Source organism: Nomia melanderi, chromosome 13, assembly GCF_051020985.1.
Source record: "Nomia melanderi isolate GNS246 chromosome 13, iyNomMela1, whole genome shotgun sequence".
In the NCBI taxonomy this organism is placed as follows: Eukaryota; Metazoa; Arthropoda; class Insecta; order Hymenoptera; family Halictidae; genus Nomia; species Nomia melanderi.
Window position 1 is genome coordinate 683284 of NC_135011.1, and position 27042 is coordinate 710325.

A 27042-nucleotide genomic window follows, 5' to 3' on the forward strand; every position below is an offset into this window, starting at 1 on the left:
CTGTCCGCCGCGCAGCGGAGAGAAGTCCTGTTTCCCGCTACGCGATTATTTCGAGCGTCCCGTGACTCGTCCGTTCCCTTCGCGTTCCTTCCAACAGGTTGCTCCTTCCTCGGCGCACAGGTCAACGGAACGCGCGCGCGGCTCGGTGAAATCCAAGAAGGGCCACCGCGTTCCTGCGCCCCGGTATTTTCGGTGTTGACTCGAGAAATTCGTGTCGTGCCTCGACTTGCCTTGCGTGCGTGCGTGCGCGACAGTTCCCTCCGGTCCAGACAGAAAATGAGAGGCAACACCGATGATAAACTAGTCAGCCGGTGAACGATCCGATGAATCACTGCTCGCCGCGTCCTACTCCCTGCTTCAAAACGGTGAGTAAGCCGATGGAACAATTGTTTATTTCTTTTTCGATGCTTGGAACTACCTGTTCTCGATAGCTATAGCTTTCCTCTTTATGTGGGAGTTTCGTGTAAAATTAGGAACCGAAAGGTACCACTGCGGGTTTCCTTTCAGTCGGAGATTGAGAACGTGTTTGCTTGTGTTTGATGCGTTTGGATTGAGTGGTTCGAGGTATCCATTTGCGTGGATAGTGTAGTACTTTGTGAATATCTGTAAATAGGTAAATCGGTGAATGAATGGCGTGTGGTTTTCTTAATGGGAAATGGAACGGTTGATAAAATTGTACATAGAATGATGATCTCTGAATTGGAAGGAAGTTAATAGAGAAGTATCGAGTTCCCTGCAGAGTGTAATACTTTGTACCTGATATCACCTGTTGCGTGGGTGCGTGAGCCTGACGTTTTTACAAGCGGTATGACTCGTCGACCTACTTTGGTCCTAGTGTCGAGACGATACAGTTCGAACTATCGGCAAAAAAGGAGATAATTATTTTCTTACCGGAACAGGTTTGAAAATCATACTCCATGTTATTCTTCTTAATGAGAACAATAAATAATTCTATATACAATTTCAAACCCTGCTACATGGTCAATATCAGCAAAATCTGTGAGTATATTTTTAACATTCTTTGTTCTAGCAATTAAAGCATCGAGTCGCTATGACATCACTTTCTAGACTTTGGCGATACCGAGACTGTTTAATTTTGATATTTATTCGACAAACATTCTGCCTGCTCGCGCGACACGTTCTCATTTGCATCGTTCTCGATGCGTTCATCCCGTTCGGGAGTTTCTCTCTTCTCCCCCCGACTCGCGACGCGGTGATTAGTTTATTTTAGGTGCCGAATTTTTTTCTTTTTACCCGTGTCCACGGTGACACAGCGGTGGTCTCGTTTCTTACGTGGTCCCAGTCCTCGGGCAAAAATCGGATTGCAGGAAACGCGACTCGAAATCCGATCTTCCTTTTCCAATATTCGCTTCTCCGGTTCGCGAGTCGTCTTTCTGCTAGAAACCGGAACGCTGTTCGTTCCCGTGGCCTCCTGAGAGCTGCATGGCTTCAGGGGTATTTGTTGAGATTGTATTTAGCTAACAAAGCGCGCGTTATCGCGAGTTTGTTTGCACCTGTCGCATTTGAATTATCTTCCGCCCGTTTTACCATACTCCTTGTCCTGGTTTAATCCTCTGTAGACAGCCGTGTATTGGATGGACTACTTTCCTGCTTATCTCCATGCTACGCAATCATCCTGGCGTTATTTCTGTACACAGACAGTTTTCTGTGCATAGAGCAGAATGCACTTCTTTTACCTTCCCTGCTGTGCATTCCTCTGACTTCCCTTGGACAACTTTAAATTGTTCATTGTTTTATGTGGAGTTTTATTAAAGAGGGTACGGTATGTTTGTTGTATTCATTCAGTTGTACCTTAATACATTCTGCATCATTCTTGACTGTACGGATTCTCACCTGGCATCCTTATAGAAAAATATTCCTTTAATATAATAGGTAAAATATATTCTGCAAATACACTACATCCATATAAGATTCCCTCTGGTATTTATGAATACTTCTAGGTACAATAAAATACAGTATGCATCTAATCAAATAACAGAACAGTGGTTACGTTAGTAAGGATAGATTGATATGGGAAAAGTATTACAAAAGTTATAAACAATATGGTAGGAAGACTAACCTTTGTTGATAGATTGATAAAATGTACGTGGTCAAACGCAGTATATAAAACTCTTGTCACGCATGACTCATCGTTATTTATTATTAATTACTCTGTAATGTAATAAACTTTATTTTCCATTGAACTTGAAAGCATGCTTCGTGTAAACACTTTCAAAACTTCACTGCATGACAATCACCTCTAGTACTGATGCGATTGGCTAGGCGTTACGTACGTTACTATACAGTACCCGCCTAAATCGTCTCGACCAATCAACGGTTACAATTTCAAATATCGTTTCCGCGCCAGAATTTGAACTAACGTCATGAACAACGATTCTTTCTCTATAGTACATGCATCTTTTAAAAGTAATTCTTATACAAGTTTATCATTAATTATAAGTACTAATGGGCGCTTTACAATTTCAGGTATACGATGAAGAAACTGTACACAATATTCCTGTTAATATATTTGTCCACTGCTCAACCACCAAATGACTGCGACCCGAATTGGCACTCGTTGGAGACCCACGAGTCGGCTATAGCCGAATGTGGATCGGTTTTCGAAAGGCGTTGCCTTTGCATGAAAACGTGTTACGAGAACCGTTATCAGTATGTCGTTAATTGCACGAACTCAGGTTTCCTCAACACAGAACCACTGGCACATTTGCCCAATGAAACACAGGTAGAAACATTGACAAATAAATTTTTAAATATCTAATCAGTCTTACTGAAATATTTATTTAAATTACTTCACTGCTTTTCCTATTTCTTTCATTTATATAATGCACTATAGACCTTTCCATTTGATTTCATAAAATATTAAGATAATCAAATTCACTTGCAGGTCCTTATTTTCACTGGAAATTATTTGGAGGAGCTTCCATGGAACATCTTTGGCACATTAGATAACTTGCCTGACCTAAGGGTGATAGACATGTCGAATAACAGGATCAAGGAGATCAGAGGGAAAGCGTATCATCATGTTCAACGCGTTGAACGCCTTATTCTTGACTTCAACAAGCTGTCTTTGGACCCTGAGAGAAATCATCCCAGAGTATTCTCCAATTTCGTTTCTCTGTTGGAACTCCACTTGACCAATGCATTTGAGCGTGAGAGGCCTAGAGATCTAGCAGCTACGTTGCATGATATTTTTGTGAACAGGTATTTAAAAGCTACATTAAATTCTAACATTAAATCTAGCATTGTTCATTTCATTGTTATTTTTATCTCTACACATTTCTATGAAATGAATTGTTCCCTTCTTACAGCAATTTAAAGCAGCTAATGAAGCTGCATTTGGAACAGAATGACATCTCGGAATTCCGAGACGTTAACGTGTTCTGTGACCTCCCAAGGATTCTGGATCTCTATCTGGGCGATAACGCTCTCACTGCTTTACATTTTAACATATCCTGCCTATCCAATCTACGGTTCTTAGACCTTCAGCGTAACAAGTTCACCAAAGTCTTGGAACATGATCTCCATGCCATGGACGCAATAGTCGAGTACAATCAAAGCCTAGCAGTCGACTTGTCTGGTAATCCGCTCGAGTGTTCGTGCAAGCTGAACCCCTTCATTAAATGGATGAACAAGACAAAAGTGTTCATTCGCAATAAGAATAACTTGAAGTGTTACGAAGGTATTTGTAACGGCGTTGTTGTCTCTAATATAATATTCTATGTCGATACGGTGTGATAACAAATGTACTGCTTCTTTCAGGTAAGGCGGCGCATAATATTCATGAGACGAAAAATTGCGCAACGAAATTGTTTTCAACGGCCTCGCGTGGCACGACAATTTCGCTATTCTTTCTAACGCTGGTGCTGATAGGATTAGTGTGCGCTCTGATTTACGTGCAACGCTCGAAGCTGCAGAAGAAAATCGAGCCGATACTGGATTCGGTTAACAAAAGGGTGCGGTATACTTCGATTGCAACCGGTGACGCACGCGAAGACGTATAGTCATTGATTCACTAATTCCGCTTAAAAAAATATTGGTTGATCGTCCGATGTCGCTGAACGTCTGCCCTTGCGTTTTATATCTAAAGCAATAAAGAAACTAATATGACTTAGAGTAGCAGTTATGACAAATGGGATCAGACTCCATAAACAATCGATTGAACAATCAAAGCACCCATGAATTCTGAATAGTAATAGAGCCTTAACACTAGTGATCGCTAGAGTTGATTTCATATTTAACATTCTAGACTGTTGAGAAGTTCCACTTTTTCTACTGTGACATGTAAAAATATTTTCTCTTAACGTTGTACGAATAGGATTTACCTTACGAATAGGAACGTAATATTTATAGCGTGATTCCGTACTTAATTTTTTGCATTTCACTAATAACGATTAAACGCCTATAATTGTTTGTTATGACATTAGCGTGCTATACTTGTTGATGTAATGAATAACTCACGACGAGATACATGTACTTTTGACATTTGTTATTGACTGTTTCGAACGTGTCAAGTGATGAATAAATGTTGGATATATATTTGTACTTCTATTGTTTTCATTTGGCAACACTGCATAGAAATCGAAAGAAATATTAGAGCACCCGTTACCAATTGCAACGTTCTCTAATAAGCTTTCATTTCTATGCGTAATGCAATTTGGATATTATTCAGCAATCTCTGGTAACCGTAAGAAGGTCTACACTTGTACAAAAGTATGCTCAGAACATTCACCATTTCTTATCATAAAGCCTATCAGACCATTGACATCTTACCAGAGATTAGATAACACTCTCAGTTTGTTTCAATGATTATAATACGCACTGAAGCGTTATTATAGATCTAGGTGCATCACTGAATTGCTGTGTAATTTTTCTTCCTTCATAAGAACAACAAAAGATACGGAGGATGTCAATGTCGCAGCGTCTTCGTTTAGATGAAGTTGTGGCGTCGTTTCCAGAACTGGGACCCACCGTTCCGGATGGTGGTTACTCATGGATTGTCCTTTGCGGAGTGTGTCTGGTTCAGGTATGCCTGAAAGTTCAATGAAAGCGTTAGCACAGGTGAGCCAATTGATTCTTTGAGACTAAGCGTTTCAAACAAGTGGAAGATGAACTTAAGAACCTCTTCAACTCATATAATCAGCATTATACTCTCAAAGAATTAATTCTTTAAACTCAGTGCAGAAAGTTATTTATACAGGGTCTTTAGAACATTTAGGAATTTATATAGAACAACATGTGGTAAAGAATTCGTTGTAGTCATTCTAATAATAGAAATATAAAATAATTTTTTTCAGGTATCATCAGATGCCGCGTGCTTTCCTCCAAATTAATGTACAATCTTGTTCTCCTGTAATTCTCAGCATAGGCAATTATTATCCTTTTGATTCGAAGAACTAGGTAAGTATAGAGTTCCCGATATTTAACCACGCACTTCTAAACACCCTGTATAAAAAATAGTTGGTCGATCTTTTATATTATCTGAGATGTTATTTAAATGTTAATTTTACAGATGACCATTCCTAGTATATTATCTATGTACGGCATAGTATTGGGATACTTAAGTGAAACTAAAGACACTGACTTAGATCTATGGAATGAAGAAATTATTGTGACCCCAATACTGTTCACTGCCTTTTGGAATTTAGCTGGTAAACCCATTGAATACTCCAAATAAATTAATATCAGATTTTCTTATACTATGTCCAATTCTGTAGATCCTTGGACAAGGATGATTGTCAGCATGTCATCGACACCACGTTTAGTAGGAATAATAGGAATAATTCTCTTAGCAGTCGGCATTCTAGCAACTGGTTATCTCGCAACAGGTGGTGTTGGTGCATATTTAGCAAATTCCAGTGCTGGTGCAGTAATGGGAATAGGCGCTAGCTTTGTAGTTCTACTGAGTGACTACATTTTAAGAAAGAATTTCAGAAAGAAGCTTCTTTTAGCTCTGACATTAAAAAACGTGGCAACTTCTGTTGGCTATATAGTGATTCCCAATATCATAAATTTACTCCTGCACAAGACTAACTTAAAAGTTGGCCTACAATTGATGACTCTGGTGCTACTGCCTACAGCTATTGGTGCACTGACTTTCCACTTGCCTTCCGTGCAACGAGCTTCTCCTTACAGGTCCTCCTTACAAATAATTCATACGTTTAATCATTGACAGTATCGTGTATACACACTTACTCGAATTAAGTTAAGCAAAGATTAAATTTCAAAAATAACTCACAGTCTCCTCTTATCTGAAGAGGACAACGAACTTCCCATAAGGATCTCTTCGGATATGGTTAAGACAACTCAGGATTCGAATGGTGAACATGACAGTGAAAACCTGGGCTACGGTGACACTGAGGAAACAACGAATGAAGGATTGTTCAGTGAAGGAAACAATATGTATGCGTATCAAGAACCAGATGATGAGGTAGACCTGTTTGTGAATCCAGTTCATTCCTCGGCTGGCAAATGGAAGCACCAACTTCGTCCCCTGAAAAACATGCGATTTTGGTTGGCTATTGTTGGCTGGGTAGGAATGAAAGCGTGTGTCCTCTATTTCTGGATATTGTTACCTGTTCTATCCTCGAGGGTTATAAAAAACACTTACGTACACGCATCGTTGTGCACGATTGCTGGTTTTGGCACCTTGTTCACAAACGTTGCGAGTTACAAAGTATTGAAATTAACGATACACGACAGAAGAATATATTTTGGATTGACAGCCTGGCTTTCTGGAATTATTCTGATAGGCATGTGATTCTTTTCGTTGCATTCCCATGCTTATAAGAGATCCGTTCCTTTATTTATGTGAATCACAGAAATGAACGTTGTTTATTTACAGGTTTAACGTACACGAGACGACCTATATTGATTATGATTTGGGCTTTCTTAGGTGGTATCGGTATAGGTAGTTTAACGAGCTGTCAGGATCTGGCTTTGTACGACATTCTTGGCGTTGAAATAATGCGTTCGGTTAATAAGGGGTTCTCGACGATTGTCGGTCTATGTATACTAATCTTCAGTTCCATACACAGTGAGTCGTTGTAACAAAACTTTATTCTGGAAAAGAGCGAAACGAAAGATCCAATTCTAAATCGAAGAGTAAACGAAACGATTTTCTGATTACAGGTGTAAACTTTTGCATGAACATTACATCGGTTTTGCTATTTCTCGGTGGGCTTTATTGGCTTGCGTTGCCTGTTCTGAATTTAATGAAAGCCGCGGGATCTAGACCGTCTCACGTGTCAAACAGTACGAGCAGGTCTGAGACGTAATTCACGCAAAATTCTACAACGCAGTATTACAAAAACGTGGATTTTACATTACATCTTAATTTAATAGTATGTACATGTGTCTGTATATGTATACGTATACGTTACAATCGATCACAACAATCTATTTTCACGGATCCATCTAAGAAATAAAAATAGTACATATAAAGTCGTAAAAATAGATATTTCGTAGAAATTAAAAAATAGGTTTCGAATCTTATTTAATATAAAAAGGATAAACATGATTGCATCTTACAATAGTATCTTAAAATGATCTCTACGGAGTTCTCTTATATATGTATATATGTATAATTATAAATATAATAATACATTCTAGACAAAATATTAACACTTTTATCACTTCGTTTGCAGTGAATATGTACAAATGTTGATATTCGAAGATTCATTAAAATGCACGAAGATAAAACTTTATTGCTGATACTATTTAGATCGTATACTCTCAAACGATGATTTTCATTTTCTCAACATTAAAGAGGATTCGAATTAAATTACTTAAAATACTAGATCTTCTATCCTATCCTTACCAATTAACTACAGAGATATGTATGTACGTTTCGACAAATCGTTTCACGTCATTCATAACAATTGCTCTCGATTTTACAGATGAGTATTCCGAACTTTATGTAGACTTTTACCTTTACTCTCAAATATAGATAAATTATACAATCACAATAACAGAGATATTTTTCAATTCATTTCCGAATGTATTGTTACAAGGCCGATCTCTTTATATCTACACAATGCACATTATTCATCTAATATGATAATATTGCTTCAAATATTAATAAATGTCGTGTTATAAAAAGGGCTGTCCAAGCCACTAAATGTGAACAATTACTATGAGTATATGGATTTCATAAATAAAATATTCATTTAACTATATCCATCCTGTATCTTCTAACTATGTACAAGCACATACTGAGCAATCAGAGTACATCTACACTCTTCTATATGGAAATTTAGATTCAGCTTTCAGAAATTTTTCTTCTTTTTAAATTTACAATTAACAACTCGTAAAGTCTATTCTCGAAATGGGAAGCGAAAGGCACCGGCGTGCCAGAAAGTACAAGCAAGTATTTTTCACGACTTGCTCCTTTAAATCACATTGAAGACACATATTTGGAAATTAAAACGTAGAACTTAACTTGCATCCACGAGTAGCAACGAGATTTTAAGTTTCCCCTACTTCTGGATCCTTCTCTTTTATCTTGCTAGGTCCCGCGTTATCGGAGGAATTCAAAGGGATACCACCGTTAGGCATTCGGTTAAACTGTTTGTAACTGCTGACTGGTCTCGGATTGTCCAACTGGTCGTATTCCGATTCATCGTTATTCTGTTTTATTTCGTCGTAAACATGCTCCACCTTCTTCCCGTCCATTTCATCAATACTGTGGTACACGTTGAGATTAGGATTACCCATATCCGCATCTCTATTTTTAAGGTCATATCGATTATATGAGCCTAAAAGAATTAATAATCATGAGTGCCATTTTATAATTACATTTATACTATCAAAAACATAATTTCCTTTATAATGCTCACCTTTAGAATCATCATCCTCGTCCATACAGCTGTTGAAGCCGAGCATGACCTTCTCATTGTTTACCTTTTTACTTGTTCCAAGATTATTTCTGAACTGGAAATTATTCAATAAACTAGTCGTTCCATCATCGAATTTTGAGGATCCCTGGTACGCGTACACAGGATTGTCGAATTGAGTTTGCTCTGTAAGAAACGTCACTGATTACAAAAACTCTCAAATTGTAAACTGTACAAATATCTGAAGATGATCTACCCGGAGGAGACGGTGGATCAGCGATATATTGCACTTGAGCAATTTCATTCTTCAGATCTCTTACTCTCCGCCTATGGTACATCCAACCAGCTAATACCATAGCGACAACTACGCCTGCAGCGAATAAGAATCCTGCGACTATACTGCCATATCCTGCCTCGTCTTTCTGTTGAACGTTACTCAAATATAGTTCTTCGTCGCAATTCGGGCCTGAAAAACATTTGCAATATATAAATATCTATTATAATTGTAAAGAAGAAATATCTTTACCTCCATATCCATTTCTACAAACGCATCCCTTGATAGGTTGACACAGGAAGAAGTCACTCTTGCACTCACAGGGTTCCATGCAATGATCCCCATAGTACCCTTCTGGGCAGGCTGTTCATCAACACAACGTTTAATATCTTCAATATTCGATGTTCATTGTATCATTAGAAGTCTAGTTTTACTTACGCTCGGTACATTTTGTACCAATCCAACCAGGAGCACAACGACAGTGACCATCATTAGACCTGCACTTGCCACCGTGTTGACATGTACAGTGTTGAGTGCAGTTTATGCCATATGTTCCCTCTGGGCAAGGTGTTTGACAGAATTCCCCGTGCCAGCCAGGTCGACACTGACACACACCTAGATAAATAATATTTTGTGTAAGAAGAACTTATTGTAGATGAACAGTTTGGAAGCTTTACCTGTTACATGATGACATTCTCCACCATTTTTGCAACGACAACGATTAGCACAGTTTAGACCGTAATAATTAGGTGGGCAGGGATGTTCACACGTTAAGCCCAAATATCCAGGACGACAGACGTACTCGCCAGTAACGTGGTCGCAGGTCATGTTACCTAAAAAGTAACATAGAACAAAGGTACAGTACAAATACAAATACAAATATAAATTTCCATGGCCTGTTTCCGTATGTTTTCCTTAAATTAAGGGTACTTTTATATTAATAATGACACTGTTATACAGATTCATATGTGTTACTCCATAAACACCAATGATATAAATAATAAATATCAGGACACTTACCAGCTTTTTCAAGGTTTATAGTACCAGTAATTAGTTTCGTACTCTCTCTCCATTAAATTAGTATTCTAAGCATTATTTCACTACGTTTTCTCACTATTATAGAATGTTAAAAGCATTAGTGCAAGTTACTTACGTGCATGCACAACTGAACACCAAAAATAATACCTATTAATATCTTTTAACCGCAGTGCAAAGTGTCTAACATAATTCAACGTTCGGTAAGTAGTACGTCATGCTTCCAATTGTAACCATTAATCGGTTTTCAGTACATATACGTATAATACCAGAATTGTTATTCTCGAATAGATCTGTGAGAGCTGAACCAAGTTTCACTTTCCCCTAAAATTAATTATTTATGTCTTTACCTTGCATTTTCTCTGGGCACCTCTCTTTGCAGCGCACACCGTACCAGCCTTCCTTGCAGGGTTGAGAGCAGTCGTCGCCTTCCCAACCTCTAGCACAAATACAGGTGCCTGTATTTGGATCACATGAACTATTATTCATGCATTCGCAGTGTGAATGACAGTCTTCACCGTAAAGACCTTCCGGACACTTTGTCTCGCAACGGATTCCTGTTTTATATTATTAAAACGACACATTTAATCGAAGATCAAATCGCCATGGAACGACGTTTCCCAGTCTTTCATAATCTTGTACTCTTACATTCCACCTCACGAAATTTTTAACAAACTGTACAACGCAATGCAGTGGACAGTTTTCAAAGAAGACAGGAAAACGCAGTTGTGAAACTATTCTATACACTACATAGAAGATGACTGCAATGAAATGAGTGGGATTAAAATTGTTAATAGGGAAGGGAAAGGCGATAGCTTTCATGTATGGCGACTGATCAACGAATCAAAGAGAAAACAAACCTCGCCACTCTGGCTTGCATATGCAACGGCCTGTAGTAGGTTCGCAATCTAAGCTATTCTCTTCGTAGCAATCACAGACCTGAGTACATCCGTGACCAAAGAATCCTTCATTGCAACGATCCTGGCAATATTCGCCGGTAAAACCAACTGCACACGTGCATGTGCCTGTGTATTTAAAAAATGTGATAGATCGTTTGGTGCAGGTGCAACGAGGCGGAGAGAAAGGAAAAAAAAACAGTGGAATCATTGAGAACGTGGATGAATCTCTTAACGTAACACGTTATCAAGGATCGATAAAAATTAATGTTTTCTGATTAGAGTTTGGAAACATTAACTTTTAGCTATGCGATTAAATAAAATCATTGTAGCCAGCCCCCTTACCATTTTGCGGGTTGCACGCGGCATTGTTAAAGCAATTGCATTTACCCTCGCAGTCCTTGCCAAATGATTTGTTGTCGCAGGGGCGATCACACGAAACACCAACCCATCCTAACAAAACGTAATAATAATACATGCAAGAGCAGAGTTTCTTTAATTCCTATTAATTCGCTAATCAGAATACTTTGGTGGATACGGTACAATATTATCTACTTACCTTTCCTACCATTTTATAATTATGTATAATATGTAAATCTACAGATGTGCAAATCATGAACTAACAAAAAACTACTATTAGTCTTCCATGCAATACACGATCGTACGATCAGAGATTACCAGACTGGTCAAAGGTTCGAAATCACTTGCAGTACAAACGTTAATGTCCATTCTTCGGATTCCGTGATTCCAAACCTTTGATCAGCAATTTATGTTAATGAAAACTAGTTAAACGATATTCAAACAGTACGATCGCAATATACTCGTTGTATCAAGTACCTTTTATCAGCTTTGGGAATATTAGAGTGTAACTAATGATTTCAATAGTAATTTGCTTAATCTTAATCCTGCATTTTCTCGACGATAAACAATATGATTTGTTACCTGCTGTACAGTTGCACCGTCCATTCTCAGGTGAGCAAGTAGCGCCGTTCTTACAGGCGCACTTTTGCGCGCAGTTCTCCCCGAAAGTGTTGACAGGGCATAGTTCACTACAATCCTCACCTCTGTATCCTGGTGCACAAATACAGGTTCCGTTTATGGGTGAGCATTGCGCGTTATTCTTGCAATTGCAGCGATTTTGGCAGCCTTCGCCGTAAGTGTAAAACGGGCAAGGCCTGGCGCAGGTGTCGCCGTCCCATCCTGCCTTGCAAATGCACTTTCCAGTCCAAGGGTGACAGAGTTCCGTGTTATTGTTCTCGCACACGCAAACCTTAACAATGTTAGAATCATGTTCAATAAAGAAGACGCTTAAGAATTAAGAAACATCATTCAATTATATCCAGGTGTACACACTTTCGCACAATTGAGACCCCAGTATCCATCCTCGCAGACTCGTTTATTGCAACGTTCACCAGTCCAGCCTGGACTACACGTACAAAACCCGTCGACTGGAGAACATGCTGCACCATTCTCACAGGTACAATTATTAGTGCAATTTAAGCCAAACGTTCCCTCGGGGCATATGTTCAAGCACTAAAAGATAATATTACTTCTTAATACAGTAAGCAATTTTAACAAATTATCAATTCAAGATACTTCAAATTAAGGGACACACCTTTTCGCCGTAATAACCACGTTTACATTCACACATTCCTGTGATATGATGACACCCAGCTTCGTTGTAACAGTCACAAGGCACAGAACAATTCTTTCCCCAGAAGCCCTCCGGGCACCTGTTCGCACAGACTGAACCCTATTGGAAATAGGAATTAACATAATGAATATAATACAACAACACTTGAACAAAGCGTACTTACAATCCAGCCAGGAGTACAGTAGCATTCTCCAGTGGTAGGATTACAGGAGCCACCGTTTTGGCACTTGCACTCTGACTTGCACTCGTCGCCATGCTTTCCAGGTGGACACAAGTCGTCACAACTACAAAAAAATGTTTATACATATCTAACTCATTTTGAGTTTCTAACATTTCTGTGTGGAGACAAAGTTATTTACAGAGGTCCGGTGTAGCCAGGAGCACAATGACACTCCCCAGAAATGTGATGACAGCTGCCACCGTTCCAGCAGCGACACTCCTCGCTACAGTCCTGGCCATATCGATCTGGAGGACACTTCTGGTCACAATAGGCACCAGTCCATCCCCTGGTGCACATACACTTGCCATCGAATGGGTCGCAAGTGGCTCCGTTCCTGCACATGCACTCCATCTCGCATGATTTGCCCCACTTTCCAGGAGGACATTCTGTGGAAACAAGCGTCGCTTAAACATCTCTTACACCACACATAAAAGTGTACAGAAACATTAGAAATTCATTAAAATTCCTTGCCCCGGTTCGCTTTTAAGGCAACGCGGAGCATTGAGCAATCCAATTCACACTTTTACCTCAGTACGAATACCAGTTTCACCAGTTTGGCAAATAGTTCTCGTCCAGCGTGCGCAACGCTTCAAGGGACTCGAGTTGAACAGGAAAATGTAATGAATATATGCAGCGGTATTTATAAACAGAGCAACGATTAGGTAAATTTCCAAGGCAAGGGACTTCTAATGAAGTATAACGAAGCTGTATCGAAGCGGACAGCGAGTTTCATGCTTACTGAAATCGCACAACGGCCCTCCGTATCCTGACTCGCACTTGCAAGCGTCCGGAGCGATGCAGGTGCCATAAACGCAGTCCTTGGAGCAAACTGGAATGCAGCGATCGCCGGTATTCGTTTGCGTGTAGCCTTTGCAACACTCTTCCACCGGCCTCTGCTTCGTTAATTCCTGTTTTGAATAATATTCCGCTGTTAATCTCCGACCTGACTTCGAGTCGCCGCTTAGGCGATAGCGAGCTTGATTCGTTTACCTGCTCTTTGTAGATCGTCTTGAACACAACTTTGTATTTGGAGCATCTCGGCGGGAAACTGAAGCACCAAGTGTTCTCCCTTATCGTGTACGGCTTCTGCTCCGATATCCTCACCGTGACTTTGTATCTGCACAGAAAAACCGTTAGAATCTTGGGAATGTTACGAAATTTCAAATGATTTCGAATTAATTTCGCAAGAGTAATTCAATATAGCGAATAGAAAATACTGAATACTAAAAATAGTATTTAATTGATAATTGTAGTATTGAAAAATTAGAAAACAAAAGGAGCATATTCTTACTTTCACGGTCATCATTATGTCTATTATTATCCTTAACCTTTGCACTCCAGAGGTCCAAGTCACCAAATGATTCGACACAACAAAACTAAACTTTGATTTTCAATATTAAACTTTGTATAATGCATCAACGTACTAAATATTGAAGGAAAATAGTTCTCTTCCTCAATGCACGTTAGATTTCTTCATTCAATCTAAGGAAACGTCGTCTGTATATCATTAGAAAATATTGAATATTTCCGGTGAAAAGCTTCTGGAGTGAAAAGGGTTAATATTATAATTACTGTCATCAGTTTGATTTAGTATTGAAAGATTATAGAACAAAGGAAGGAGTAGAAAGTTAGAGGAATTGACTCACGTTTCTATCCTGGTGCAGATGTTGGGTCCTTCGAGCGCCCGGGCGTAGCCGAAAAGCGCGGCGACGGCCACCAACCAGATCGACAGAGCCATCCCGACTGTATCACACTTGAAACAACGAACGACGAACTTCCGTTGCCGCTTCTATCACATTTCTCCGGGAAATCTTCCTCCGGCCGAACGTATCGCGATCGTTCACTCCGCAGGATTCGTTAGCTGGGCATGCTACTGGGCCTGAAAAAACGTAACGATCGTCACCCACGCGCGTTCAGTCTCGTATCGCGTCGACGTACAAGTACCAGGTACCACCTCGAACTGGTCCGAGACAGAAATGCCGCGAGATAAAGGCACGTCGACGCGATATCGCGAAGAACGTGCTCCGCCGTTTCCTCGAAGCGCGAAGAGCCTCGCGGCTCCGCGGGCTTTAGACTCTGAACCGTGATTCGCTGCCGATCCTTTCCATATTTTCCATATTTCGCGGGTTGCGTGTGCATCGGCGGAGAAAGGAAACCGGCCGATACGGTCTCGTATCGCGGAGGGACGCGAAAAACGCGCAGTTCGCGTCGGTTTTTGTCTCGGACGCCGCGAGTCACCGATTGCCCTTGTGCGACGCGGCCGATGAAAGTAATCGCACGCAGCTGCGATACAGATGTGACCGGAAAGGAAAGTATATCAGATCAGCCGAGAGGTCTAGTCGTGTTTCGGAATTAAGATCGCGGGGAAATCTCGCTTAACGGTGCATAGATTTATGGAACGAGTTGATTCAACACTGGAACTACCGTACCAGTGAAAACGACCGGTTTCGGCTTGCTCGTTTCGCAATTGCCGATATCTCGAGAGCATTGAACGTTCGAAACGATTTTAGAATAGTTCCATTCGTATGCTACAACGAATGCCTAAAGACACCGGGAATAATTTATTATTAAAACGTTTATAGGGATTACATATCAGCGAACTTCGTCTGAACGGCGCGATTTCTATGATGATCGCTGCGTTTTTCGAGGATATTTCCCTTCGGGAACACTTCTCCCTTGTTCCAGTTGAACGGAAGGGATGACAATGGTATCGTTTAATGGCGAGAATAATGAATTCCAGCGGTAATTGCGAAACGAGGAAACCCGGAGCGGTTTCTGCGTGGAAAACTGTCCCCGCGTTGCACAACTTCGTGTGACCGGCGGACCGTGAATTTCTTTATAATCGTAACGAGTTTGATAGATTTCTCTTTGATATATCCAGGGGGTCGTTGAATATTTGAAACGCTGCGCGTCACGCGGTTGGGGCCCGGTAAAAATTGCATGCGACCGACGACGGATGATTACCGCTTCCGGATCGTCGTCTTCAATTCAACGAATAGAAAGCTCATCGCGGCCGAAGCCTGCGACCGCGTCGAGTCTTCTAGAAAAATCGGAATCGCGCGATTCGAGTCATTTCCGATTAGAATAATTTCTCGTAATCTATTCCGACGGACGATGTGCGTTCGATTGATCGATCGGGAATTTCTGGTTGTAAATAAATAGTATATTAGTGTTCTTTATGGTGAACGCGTTGAGGGATAAAATAAGACAATGTAATAAATGTAATGATATTCGATAGAATAATGTTCAGTGATTTCTTTCTCGACTCTGATTCGATTACTTCGTCATTAACTTCTTGGAAAAGTAAAATTAATAATTGATTAATTTACTTTGAATTTGATATCTTTGCATTGAATGTGGAAATGATCTTGAGAATCATTTGAATACTATAATGAATGTCTCAAGAAACTGAGAATAATCTATTGTTACAATTCTTATGGGGATTTCGTATGAATCGCATTAAATGCTCGGAAGTTCTAGCGTTAATGGGGTTGAAATTACGTTAAGATGATCGTTCGCTAATGATCGTTCGCGCAATCGGTAATTAATTCTCCGAGGAAGTCGAGTTATCTCTGAATTATCTCGTTTGAAGTGTCTTCATCGTTTTTTAATTATCTGTATTATTGTTGCAGTTACGCGAGTAATAACGCGTGAACACTACAGATACGGGCTGGTAATCTAGAATGCGATTGAATAACGCGCGAGGCGCGTTGGGTAACGATTCAAATTCGATTGACAAGAGCACGCGTGAAAGGTCACGTGTAAATTTAACCAGCGATACGCTCGAGGCGAGGCATTGATAAAACAGGTGAAAAGCAAACGCCCGGAAATCGGCGATAAGGAACACTTGTGTCACCGTGTGCGATACATCAACAACACTCTTTGAAGGATCAGCTATCTCCTTAACATTCGACAAATTCCAATTGACCGACTATCAATTAGCAGTAATTTCTCGATACTTCAATCGACGCGTTAACACTAGAACTACCGAGCATTTAATGCGATTAATACGCAATTCCCATAGAAATTGTAACAATAGATTATTTTCAGCTTCTTCAGACATTCATTATAGTACTCAAATGATATTTTCAAAATCATTTCGAATATTCAATGCTCCGAAGATATCAATAATTGCTAAACAAAAGAATCGAAACCAGTCATTTTGAATGGTAGTTCTAGTGTCAACGAAGTTTTCGAACAAAAATCTAAACACAGCATTCTAAAAGAAACTACATTAATATCTCATTAACATCCCAAACATCTTAATTAAACTTAATGACATGTTCCAAACGAAAGTTTCATATTATAATCCACTAATAGATAAGATCCGAGAAAATGTGGAAAATAGGAAACCGCGCTGTCGATGATTCTAAACGGTTACATCGTTGAATGACTGAATAAAGTAAATTTGATTTGCAAAAGATTAAGAACCTGTCGCGAACTCTTTGATAAGCGTGCACCTGTAAACAACGCGAGCGTACTCATGAAACAAAGTTAACCGGTGAATATCGGCCGGTCGATACCGATCGCGGTCGCGATTAATCCCTCCGCGGTTAACACGCGACGAATTACAGCTTATTTCCGGCTGTGAGTGTTGCCGCGCGCCAGGGACAAGCGGCTCGTTCTCACGCACACATCATCCCGGCTGAACATTATAAAACGCTGGCTCGTAGGTCACGTAGGATCAAAGCCTTTTTTAGGGAGCCACTGGGAAATAGCTCGAGGAAGACGTCGGCGTATGTGGAGCGAATTTCAAGCACCACTCGACATTCTTTCCTCGATCCGAACCGCCAGAAGCGAGCAGCCTTCGACGGATCCGCGCGAATCTCGACGTCCATTTTCCTTTGTTTGCATCGGTCGCGATGAATGGACCGGGATCGACGAGCGTATTTGCTCGCCGACATGTTGGCAAATCTGTTTGCCAAGTAATATCAACGCTTACTGCGTTGCAAGTATTTTTTCTCCTAACGAGAGACTTGAAAAGTCGGCGAATTGCGATCGAGAGATCGTCCACCTTTGAACCTCTGTAACTTCTCGATAAACTGTCGCTCGATATTCTTTGTGCAATCGTTTTCAAGCTAGAAGCTTCTACTTTCGCAGCTAGCAAACCGTTTCGTCTTACGATGCTTCTTCGATCGTCACGATCGTCTCCGAGATCTCCCGAATCAACGGAATTTCTCTCGAAAGCGAATGCGTAGCAAGATCTTCCCTTCGTAACGATCCCTTAAAGATCCGCTTTCAGAATAACATTGAAACGGGATCATACTATAGGTCAGTTTCAGGAGAACTGATTCCCTTATCCGTCCACGGAGACGGTTTATCGCCGATTCGACAGGAGACTATCGTCTTATCGTGTAACCCGCGCCGATTAATCGGGTCCACCGTTAATCCGAGGAGATAGCTCGGCCATCCGATCGATCGAGAACGCTTCCGCGAGCACGGGATAGCCGAATAATCAACGGCGAAATTATCGTCCTCGCCGCTTCCGGTCGAGCGAGTCACTCGACGCACGATCGCGATTTATTTAACGCCGGTGTCCGTGATTCATGAGATGTCGGAGAGTCATTCGAGGCAAAAAACGTGACCGCCGGACGATCACTGACTCAGAGAACGCGACGCTGCTCCCGTCGCGAACGGCGAATGATTAATTCCGCTTAATCGACCGGGCTTATCGAATTACCACGCTCGTCCACTCGCGCGCGAAGATTTATTGGAATCTCGAGCGATAGAACCGCGAATTTCGAAGGTTGACGGGTGAAATCGGTATTCTGGGGCTGGAGTGCGGTACTGCTTCGCTACTGGGTCGGTTGTTAACCCTTAACCCTTTGCGGTTTGAAGTGCTGTTGGTTTCTCAGTTTGAAGTTCACGTCGACGTTCATTCAATTGCAGCTTAAATGACGCATTCATTTATTCAAGAATATTTGGGGGTTGAAATGTTACCTTTAACCCTTAGCAGTCCAGGTTGTTTTGTAATCTAGCAACTGTAACTAATTTTTATAGTATTCCTAAAATTATAAATGCTATGACATTTCTTCGGTCTTTTATTTTAGTGCGAAATTTGTATCGAATAATTTTAGGGTGGTTTCTTTAAGATTCATTAAAATATTTCATAAATTCGAGGAGTGGCACGCCTACGACAATGCGGTTCCACGAGATCACTGACTGTAATGATCGTCTAGGGCACGGACGGGTCTCCCGTGCGTGGAACTACCGGGGCTCTCCTCTAATGGTCCGAGTTTCGTAAGGAGAAGCAAAGGAGAGTCGTAGGGCGAGCACGCACGCACGGACGGGCTAACGGTGTTAACTTCGTATCCGTGGAACGGGAATGCAAGGACGGAAAAGGGGATTCTAAAGGGTCACGTGCATTCCTGCGTCTTTCGCTTGCGCGGATGCATCGACCGGTCGTTCGATGTTCTCGGGAAATTGATTTGTTTCTAGTAAGGATTTCTTATTCTGTTGGCAGATTAACTGCCGTGTTGTTCAAGCATTGAATTAGCGAATTATCAAATGGTAAATTGATCAAATGATCAAACGATCAAATGACCAAATTATCAAAATATTAAATTATCAAATTACCATATACCAAATTACCAAATTACCAAATTACCAAAATATCAAAATATCAAAATATCAAAATATCAAAATATCAAATTACCAAATCACCAAATTACCAAGTTACCAAATTACCAAACTATCAAATAATCAAACAACCAAAATACCAAACCACCTTACACCTAATTACTAAACAAAATTAAAATTCAGATTCGAGCCAACTCCAAAGTTAACACACACAATGGTTCCAATCTACCTTTCGTAATTACAACATCGAATTACGCAGGTGCTGTGGTAAGATCCCACCAAACAGCTCGTTCCATTTCCCTTGGTAAATAGATGGTACCGTGGAGAATGCGTTGAATGAATTCTTCCGGTGGTATCTGTGCTAAACGTACTCGCGAGCGGTCGCTAAACTTCCATGCGCTCCGCGAGCGTGGAACCGCGCAAGCGTTTCGTTTAATTGGTAATTCAATGAATTCTCATCAACCTCGAAATTCAATTTCTTTACAAGAACAATTGTAACATACAAGGTAACCGACGTGAAATGGAAATGTTTCACGTAATTAAGTCGACAGTGTAATGCAAACGTAACGTCAAGCAATTAATTGTTCCTGCTTCTCTTTGCTATCGGTAGCAGCGGTTATTTCAATGACGGTCTCAAATATATTTTCTTCGGTTCAATGAATCTTCTAAGCAGAATATAAACGAATATCACAGTGAAAAAAACTGCAACTTCAGAACACTCGTCGAAAGAATAAGCATCGAGTTGCCGATCGTCTCCGGTGAATTGCATCGCGCATTCCGAAGTTCTGATTGCAACTGCGATGAAAGAATGCGACGATTCACGGAACGATTGTCACAGTACGCTACACAGACTGCTCGAACGAAAGGTGATGATAAAAGCTGTACGTTTTGAATGTCGGCGTGAAACCGATCGAAGTCCATCGTGCATTTATGACAAAAGAAAAATTTCAATTGTTCCCCTTATGCGTATCGAAACGGAATTCCATTCTCCATTTGCAAACTTTGCCGACATCTCGATATATGGAAAATGATTCGTTGAAGTATAAATTGTCTATCGTCTTCCAGTGATAGTTTCTCAATGATTGATCATAGAAAATAATCGATAATCTTTAGAGAGATAAATTTCGATTTTCGAATGATTCTTCCGCGTGCGTTGGTTTCAGTTTCGTTTTCCTTTCCCTCGATTTCTGTTTGTTCTCCATTTTGAGGGGACTTCGTTTCGCCAACAATGGCTCGCGACGCGATTTTTCACGTGAAAGTCGACAAAGGTAGCCTCCGGCGAGCACGCGGCCCGTCATTAAACGTACCTTAATGAATGTAAAACTCGAGCCACGTCGGAATTAAAGAGCAATGCGTATTCCGCGTGTGCCGAGAGACGGATAAGGAAGAAAGATGTGCGTCGCTGTGCCTGAGAACGTACTCTGTGCACGCGCGTAACGATCTACGATCGCCAGATCACGGATAAAAGGTATTTATACATGTTTGCTGGGTGTGCGGGTCTGTTTGGAAGTTAGCGTTACAGTCAAGTGGACTGGTCAAGTCTTCAAATGATTAAATTTCTAAATTTTTAAATGACTGGATTACCTAATTACCAAATCACAAAACCTCAAAGTCTTTAAATTACCAAATGACCAAATTTCTAAATTTTTAAATCAGTGGATTACCAAATCACGGAACTTCTTAACTTTCGAGCTACTAAACGACCAAATTTCTAAATTTTTGAATGACTGGATTACCTAATTACCAAATCACAAACCTTCGAAATCTTCAAACAACCAAATGACCAAATTTCTAAATTTTTAAATCACTGGATCACCAAATCACGAAACCTCTTAATCTTCGAACTACCAAATGACCAAATTTCTAAATTTTTAAATCACTGGATCACCAAATCACGAAACCTCTTAATCTTCGAACTACCAAATGACCAAATTTCTAAATGACTGGATTACCCAATTCCCAAATCACAAACCTTCCAAACCCTCAAACAACCAAATTCCCAAATTCCCAAAGCATTAAACACCCGAATTAATTACCAAATCACAAGCCCTCCAATCTTCAAACTCCCAAATTCCCAGATCCCCAAACGACAGAATTACCTGATTACCCCACCACAAACCGTGCAAATCCTGAAACCGCCAAATTCCAGCTGATCAGCTCGCCTAGTTACCAAGCCGTCCCCGAATTTCCAGATAATTAAACACGCATAATACCTGAAATACCATTCGCACTTTCCAATTAGCAAACCACCTACCAGATTTATCGAGTTCGATCAAAGTTTCCCTTCGCCTGGGCGAACGTGACTAGTTGCAAGGCGAACGGTCGAAAATCACGGATGTAGAGCCGCCTTGAGGCTCGTCTTCCCAAGGGTTCAAAGATCGAAGGCGCAAGTATCGCGGAAGACCCGCAAGAAACGCGAACGACCTAGACGCAGCGCTTACACGTGAGCCCGTTACTCACCGCGACCGAGAACAAACTAAAGGATTGTATAACCCGGCGTCGACGGTGAATGGAGGAGACTTCGTAATCTGCGGGTATGTTGGTCACCGGGCGATGCTTTCGTTCTGTTCGTCAATTAAACTGTATAATTAGGCGGCAGCCGCGCGGGGCGAGTCTATTACGATTGATCGTTCATTAAGTAAACCGTTTTCTTGCGCAACTCGCGCCTCGTCCGTTTCATTTCGATGTCGATGTCCTGAAATCCGATTTTCAATCGCTCGAACGTAGGATACTCTTCCATCGAACAGAAATTAAGAGCGAAAAGAATAAATTTGAATGATTAGTCTATCGTTGATCATAACGATGATATGAATTGGTCGATTTTCTTGTCCTGAAATCCGATTTTCAATTGCTCGAACGTAGGATACTCTTCCATCGAACAGAAATTAAGAGCGAAAGAATGAATTTGAATGATTAGTCTATCGTTGATCCTATCGATGATATGAATTGATCGATTTTCTGTTGGCGTTATTAACTCACTCATATATATTAGTTCATTATTCAAAGTAAATATTATTCCTCTGTAATCAACGGTTATACTTAAAAGGAAATATAAATTACTTTTTAATAAACTTTTTCCAATAAATTATTAATGACAGAGTAGCGTATCGATGAGAGTTGAGAAAGAAATCATAGGTCAAGGGGTTAACCCTTAAAATCTATATTAATTGATTGATAGAAAAAGAAAGTAAGACTAATTAGATCATTCCACGACTTAGTCTTCGAAATCTCATTTCACCTCACAAAGGGCGAAGGGTTAATAGTGACTTCCACCGATATCGAAGTGGAATGTCTAAGAAATCTACGAAAAATGTTGATTCCAAGTTTCAACTATCAGTTTTTCCCTAACTATTTTCTGTTTTACGTGTTCGTATCGTCGTTCGGGTCGAAACGCTTATCTTATCGGCTACTATGACTGCGCCCGCTGGACAAGATAGCGTCGGACGCATCGTAATTTTCCTTATCGCTGCTGGGGATTACTGATAAGGCCGCGCGACACGGATTCGTCTGCGATAATTAAACAACGGCTCTCGTCGCTGTATCCCAACTTTCATCTAATTCCGGTGCATCGAGATAATTCGGTTGCCGCGATGTAAATTGAGTCGGCTGAGTGACGCGTATAAAGTCTCGCATCGAACTGGTTTCGAGGGTGTAACCCTTTGCACTCTAGAAGTGACCCTGAGTCATCGACACTGCAAAATTATGAAGTGAATATTTATTTATTTCAAATGAAACTTTCTGTTGCAACGTGAAATATTGAGATAAAATAGCTTTGTTTAATTTATCTGTGAATTATCGTCGAATTAGTTTCAAACGACGTTGACTGTATCTCGTTGGAAAATGTTGAATATCACCAGGCAACTTTCGAGTGCAAAGGGTTAGTTACTCAGCTGTTTAGTTCATTCATTTCATCTTTTATTCCGCCGTTTGTTCTATTGTTACCTTCTACCATCTCCCATCGCGTATTCAACCCTTTGTACTGGAAAGATTTCCACTGGAAATACCCAACGTTTTCCGATGAGACACAGGCGACATTGTTTGAAACAGTAACATCCAGAGTGTACGGTACACCTGAACCTGCCCTCACAATGAACGCGTTCGACGCGAGTTTTCGGCGTTACGGGGCGTAAAAAGAGAAGACACGCTGCGAACGCCGGTAATCCTGTTAGCCGTTGAAAAAGGATCGCAAAATAGAGCTGCGCGACAACGTCGACGACGTCGGCGGCGAGAAGGGGACGGACCCCATCGACTTCGACCTAAAAGGGAGTTAATTCGTTTACGGGGCAGGGGTGGGAGGTGTTTCAGGGTGCAACGGCACACGCACATGCACGTCGTGCACAGGATGTGGGGCGAGTTTCGCGATGAAACGCTGCGGTCAACTTTTATCTATCGCGCAATTGTCGCTCGACCGAGACGCAGCTGCGGGTGTCGTGAGAAATTGATTCGGGATTCTGGAATAAATGCTGCGAGAAGGATAGTTTCTTTAAGATTCATTAAAATATTTAATGTTATAACTGCTGCAACATTGGAGCCTAGAGTTCAAGGGGTTAAAAAGCTTAGAAACCTTGGTATTGTGCATAAAACTGAAAAGTGGGAAATATCCAAAGAATCCCGAAGTAAACCTCATTGTCAATGAAATCTCGAGTCCCCTTGAAATCATTACTCTATCGTCACTTCGGCAAATTGTGCACAAAACTGAAAAGTGGGAAATATCCAAAGAATCCTGAAATAAACCTCATTGCCAATGAAATCTCGAGTCCCTTGAAATCATTGCAATCATCACTTCGACAAATGGCAATGCAAACTCTCGTCTGAAATATCTCCGAAGCTCCCAAAGCAGCGGGAATTTTCGTTTCGTCGCGAAAGGCGGGAAACGCTGCAGGAAGCGAGCGAGCTTAGCGTTTGGTAACGGTTATTCGGTCGATTGGGATTATTTCTGGCGAATGTAGAAATTGCCGGTGATATAAGTGTGTCCACGATGCTCGTGCAATTCGCGTATCGCGTTGTCCGATGGAAAGAAAAAAAGATTACACGGTCGGCGAAGGAAAAATGATAGGTCCGCGCCGGCGTTCGTTCGTTTTTCGCGTCGGGTGCTTTCACTTCTATCTGCCCCGCACGGTTATGTAAGAAAAAATCATGCCGGTGGCAGGCTTGTGATTATCCGGTGAATAAGTTCGACTCCCGTTCGGAAACGAAACCGGCGAGCCCGTTTCGAGCGCGCTTTCGAATGGATGCAATTTCAGCGTGAAGCGGCCGCAAGGCGAGACGCTGATTGCAAGAACGGATGCACCGGACACTCGACTGCGTGGTTCGGCAGGTGCCACTCGGGGATTGGATTTCATTTGTCGCTGGGACTGATGGAAATTGTCGCTGGTTGACTGTGTTATTGTTAATAATGAGGTGTTATTGGAATTGTAACGCAATAACGAATAATTGTGTTACGATAGTAGTATTATTTGTTATGAATGTAATTATTGAAGTATTACTGGAATATCATAATTATCATTATGAACGTTATTATCGACGCCATTATCAACGTTACCGAAATTAGTAATGTCCAATGGCCATGTGGACCGGGAATTTGCAAAGATCGCAAGGATTCTGAAGTTTCAAAGGTTGCAAAGATCGCAAGGATTCAGAAGTTTCAAAGGTCGCGAAGATCGCAAGGATTCCGAAGTTTCAAAGGTCGCAAAGATTGCAAGGATTCAGAAGTTTCAAAGGTCCCAAAGATCGCAAGGATTCAGAAGCTTCACTGGTCGCTACTACGAAAATTCACGAAAACATTGAATCGCGAGTACCTCGAGAATTCCAAGGATTAATGAAAGCATGTAAAAAGGTTAATGAAAGCATGCAATTTTCCTGCAAATCGTCAAAGTGAAAGAGACAGCGTTCACCGCGAGAAATTCAAGGATCGCCGGCGTCAGAACCATCGCAAATGCCTCAGAATGTCGAAAACACGGCGCGGAAGCGATAAAAAAGCGAATGATTCGATGACGGAGGATTTCAGACGTTGCCCAAACAGAAAATTCCAGCGTGACGCAGTGCAAGTTGAGATGTAGCGAGCGAATCATGCGTCCGAGGGAAAAAAGGAGCGAGCGGGCCACGGACACCCGATAAGTAAAAATGAGGAAGTCGGCTCTCGACGTCGCTCATTAGAGGACAGGAAATGCTCCATAAAAATTGTATCGCGCAACATTCTCTGCGCGCTGCGGCGAATTCGCGTCGTGCCAACGGAACGGGTTTCACGATGCGTTCACAGCTGGTGTTTACCAGGAAATGGGAATTATCTGCGACGGAATCGCGTGAAATGGAATTTGGAAAATGCTCGATCTTTGACAGATTTTTGGTTCGCCATGTATCTTTGAGTTTGCATTGGCGATAGAACTGTGACCGACAAAATGGCGAGTTTAGTTTCCTTATTGAGCAATTATTGATGTTTTTGAAGTATTCGATATCTGGAATGATTTTGAAAGTAATGTCTATCTGAAGAAATCGAAGGAGAATGTATTGTTGCGATCTGTGCTAGCTTTACATGTTAATTATAGTAATTACAGTAGAAATTAGTGAAGTACGTAACCATTGGGATTGAATGTTTTATTTGTCTCTATATAGGACTCCGAAGGGTTGACTTGATCGACAAGTTTAATTATGCTCTCAAACCCGTTTTCAGTAGAGACTTATACAATGATTACGTAGACATGTTGACATTTCAACGATAACGTTTTTTTACTCGGTCTGTTTACAGAATCATGCTTCCACTTTGTTTCTTTCGTCAACGGTTTCTTTGGCAGCAGCTTATTAATAGACTTCCCTGTAGCTATCGCGCATTGGAAACTAGTGTAACTTATTCACCTGTTCGAAGATATTGTTAAATAATATACGTGTTCAATAAAGTATCAAAACGATTCAATTGTTAATATCAATATTACCATTAACAAAATATAAAGTCGCGTTTCTTTCTATCTAAAGAAAATGAATTACTGCTTCGACTAGTCATTAAGCAGACATTAATTACTCCGAGGTAGTTTGTTAAATCTAGATCCTCCAGTGTCTTCTTCGAATCATCTTTCGAGCTTTATTTTTCTCGGAGATAACAAGAAGACAAACTCATCATTCTTTCTATTTAAAGAAAATGAACCACTGCTTCGACTAGTCATTAAGCAGACATTAATTACACCGAGGTAGTCTAAGATCTAGATCCTCCAGTGTCCTCGGATCATCTTTCGACGAGACCTCAAGCTGTATTTTCCTCCGAGAAGAAGATAAAAACAAGAAGACATTTTTGACCGCAAGGAATGCATATTCCGGAGCACGCAGATCCGCAGTAAATTGTCGCCGAGCTGCATCATCGATCCATCTACTATTTCCGTGCGGTTCGCGTGCGAGCAACGCGAGTTACGCGCGCCGCAAGGATTCTTATTCCTCGTTACTCCCGAAGAATGCAAAAAGCCTTTCAATTTTTTCGCTAGAATCACGTCACGCGGCTGGTAACGCGAGGCTTGTGCGATGACCTAGATATTCGCTTTGCACGG

At 41.0% G+C, this 27042-nt stretch overlaps 3 protein-coding genes across 11 annotated transcripts in view; 2 read left to right on the plus strand and 1 right to left on the minus strand.

Annotated features, from left to right (window-relative positions):
* LOC143175204 (trophoblast glycoprotein-like) lies at positions 1-4563 on the plus strand. The gene is made up of 5 exons (XM_076373134.1): positions 1-365; positions 2488-2743; positions 2906-3222; positions 3330-3700; positions 3781-4563. Exons 2-5 carry the CDS (start codon positions 2495-2497, stop codon positions 4020-4022), a joined length of 1179 nt encoding a protein of 392 aa, XP_076229249.1. The 5' UTR covers positions 1-365; positions 2488-2494; the 3' UTR covers positions 4023-4563.
* On the plus strand, positions 3831-7295 carry LOC116431507 (uncharacterized). Of its 4 annotated transcripts, none has more exons than XM_076373130.1 (7): positions 3831-3974; positions 4905-5044; positions 5531-5669; positions 5736-6153; positions 6259-6770; positions 6863-7054; positions 7150-7295. In XM_076373130.1, the coding sequence occupies exons 2-7, from the start codon at positions 4925-4927 to the stop codon at positions 7293-7295; spliced, it is 1527 nt and encodes a 508-aa protein (XP_076229245.1). In that variant the 5' UTR covers positions 3831-3974; positions 4905-4924. The 4 variants fall into 4 exon arrangements, with proteins under 4 accessions (XP_076229245.1, XP_076229244.1, XP_076229246.1 ...); XM_076373129.1 differs by having other exon boundaries at positions 3844-3974; positions 4857-5044; XM_076373131.1 differs by lacking the exon at positions 3831-3974 and adding an exon at positions 5316-5418 and having other exon boundaries at positions 4998-5044.
* Positions 7062-27042, minus strand: part of drpr (multiple EGF like domains draper) — a 23884-nt gene continuing 3903 nt past the window's right edge. For 2 of the 6 annotated variants that reach the window (XM_031987028.2, XM_031987029.2), the window contains exons 2-18: positions 14578-14810; positions 13922-14048; positions 13671-13839; positions 13071-13317; positions 12875-12995; positions 12673-12810; positions 12411-12590; positions 12000-12327; positions 11403-11510; positions 11022-11186; positions 10512-10718; positions 9804-9959; positions 9565-9741; positions 9379-9489; positions 9109-9318; positions 8856-9038; positions 7062-8774 (exon numbers count right to left, since the gene is read on the minus strand). In XM_031987028.2, the coding sequence (XP_031842888.1) occupies positions 8485-8774; positions 8856-9038; positions 9109-9318; positions 9379-9489; positions 9565-9741; positions 9804-9959; positions 10512-10718; positions 11022-11186; positions 11403-11510; positions 12000-12327; positions 12411-12590; positions 12673-12810; positions 12875-12995; positions 13071-13317; positions 13671-13839; positions 13922-14048; positions 14578-14669 (3009 nt within the window). In that variant the 5' untranslated portion in view covers positions 14670-14810 and the 3' untranslated portion in view covers positions 7062-8484. Of the gene's footprint in view, positions 8775-8855; positions 9039-9108; positions 9319-9378; positions 9490-9564; positions 9742-9803; positions 9960-10511; positions 10719-11021; positions 11187-11402; positions 11511-11999; positions 12328-12410; positions 12591-12672; positions 12811-12874; positions 12996-13070; positions 13318-13670; positions 13840-13921; positions 14049-14577; positions 14811-14869; positions 15035-21764; positions 21991-27042 lie in introns of those variants that run through there. The other 4 variants (XM_031987031.2, XM_031987032.2, XM_031987033.2 and 1 more) reach the window with 4 other exon arrangements.

Bases quoted from the DNA above. Each gene is read 5' to 3' on its own strand.
- LOC143175204 (XM_076373134.1), top strand. From the start codon at position 2,495: ATGAAGAAACTGTACACAATATTCCTGTTAATATATTTGTCCACTGCT. The intron at 2,744-2,905 runs GTAGAAACATTG...ATTCACTTGCAG, and splicing joins ATTTGCCCAATGAAACACAG to GTCCTTATTTTCACTGGAAA. The intron at 3,223-3,329 runs GTATTTAAAAGC...CCCTTCTTACAG, and splicing joins CATGATATTTTTGTGAACAG to CAATTTAAAGCAGCTAATGA.
- LOC116431507 (XM_076373130.1), top strand. From the start codon at position 4,925: ATGTCAATGTCGCAGCGTCTTCGTTTAGATGAAGTTGTGGCGTCGTTT. The intron at 5,045-5,530 runs GTATGCCTGAAA...TTAATTTTACAG, and splicing joins GCGGAGTGTGTCTGGTTCAG to ATGACCATTCCTAGTATATT. The intron at 6,154-6,258 runs GTCCTCCTTACA...AATAACTCACAG, and splicing joins CAACGAGCTTCTCCTTACAG to TCTCCTCTTATCTGAAGAGG.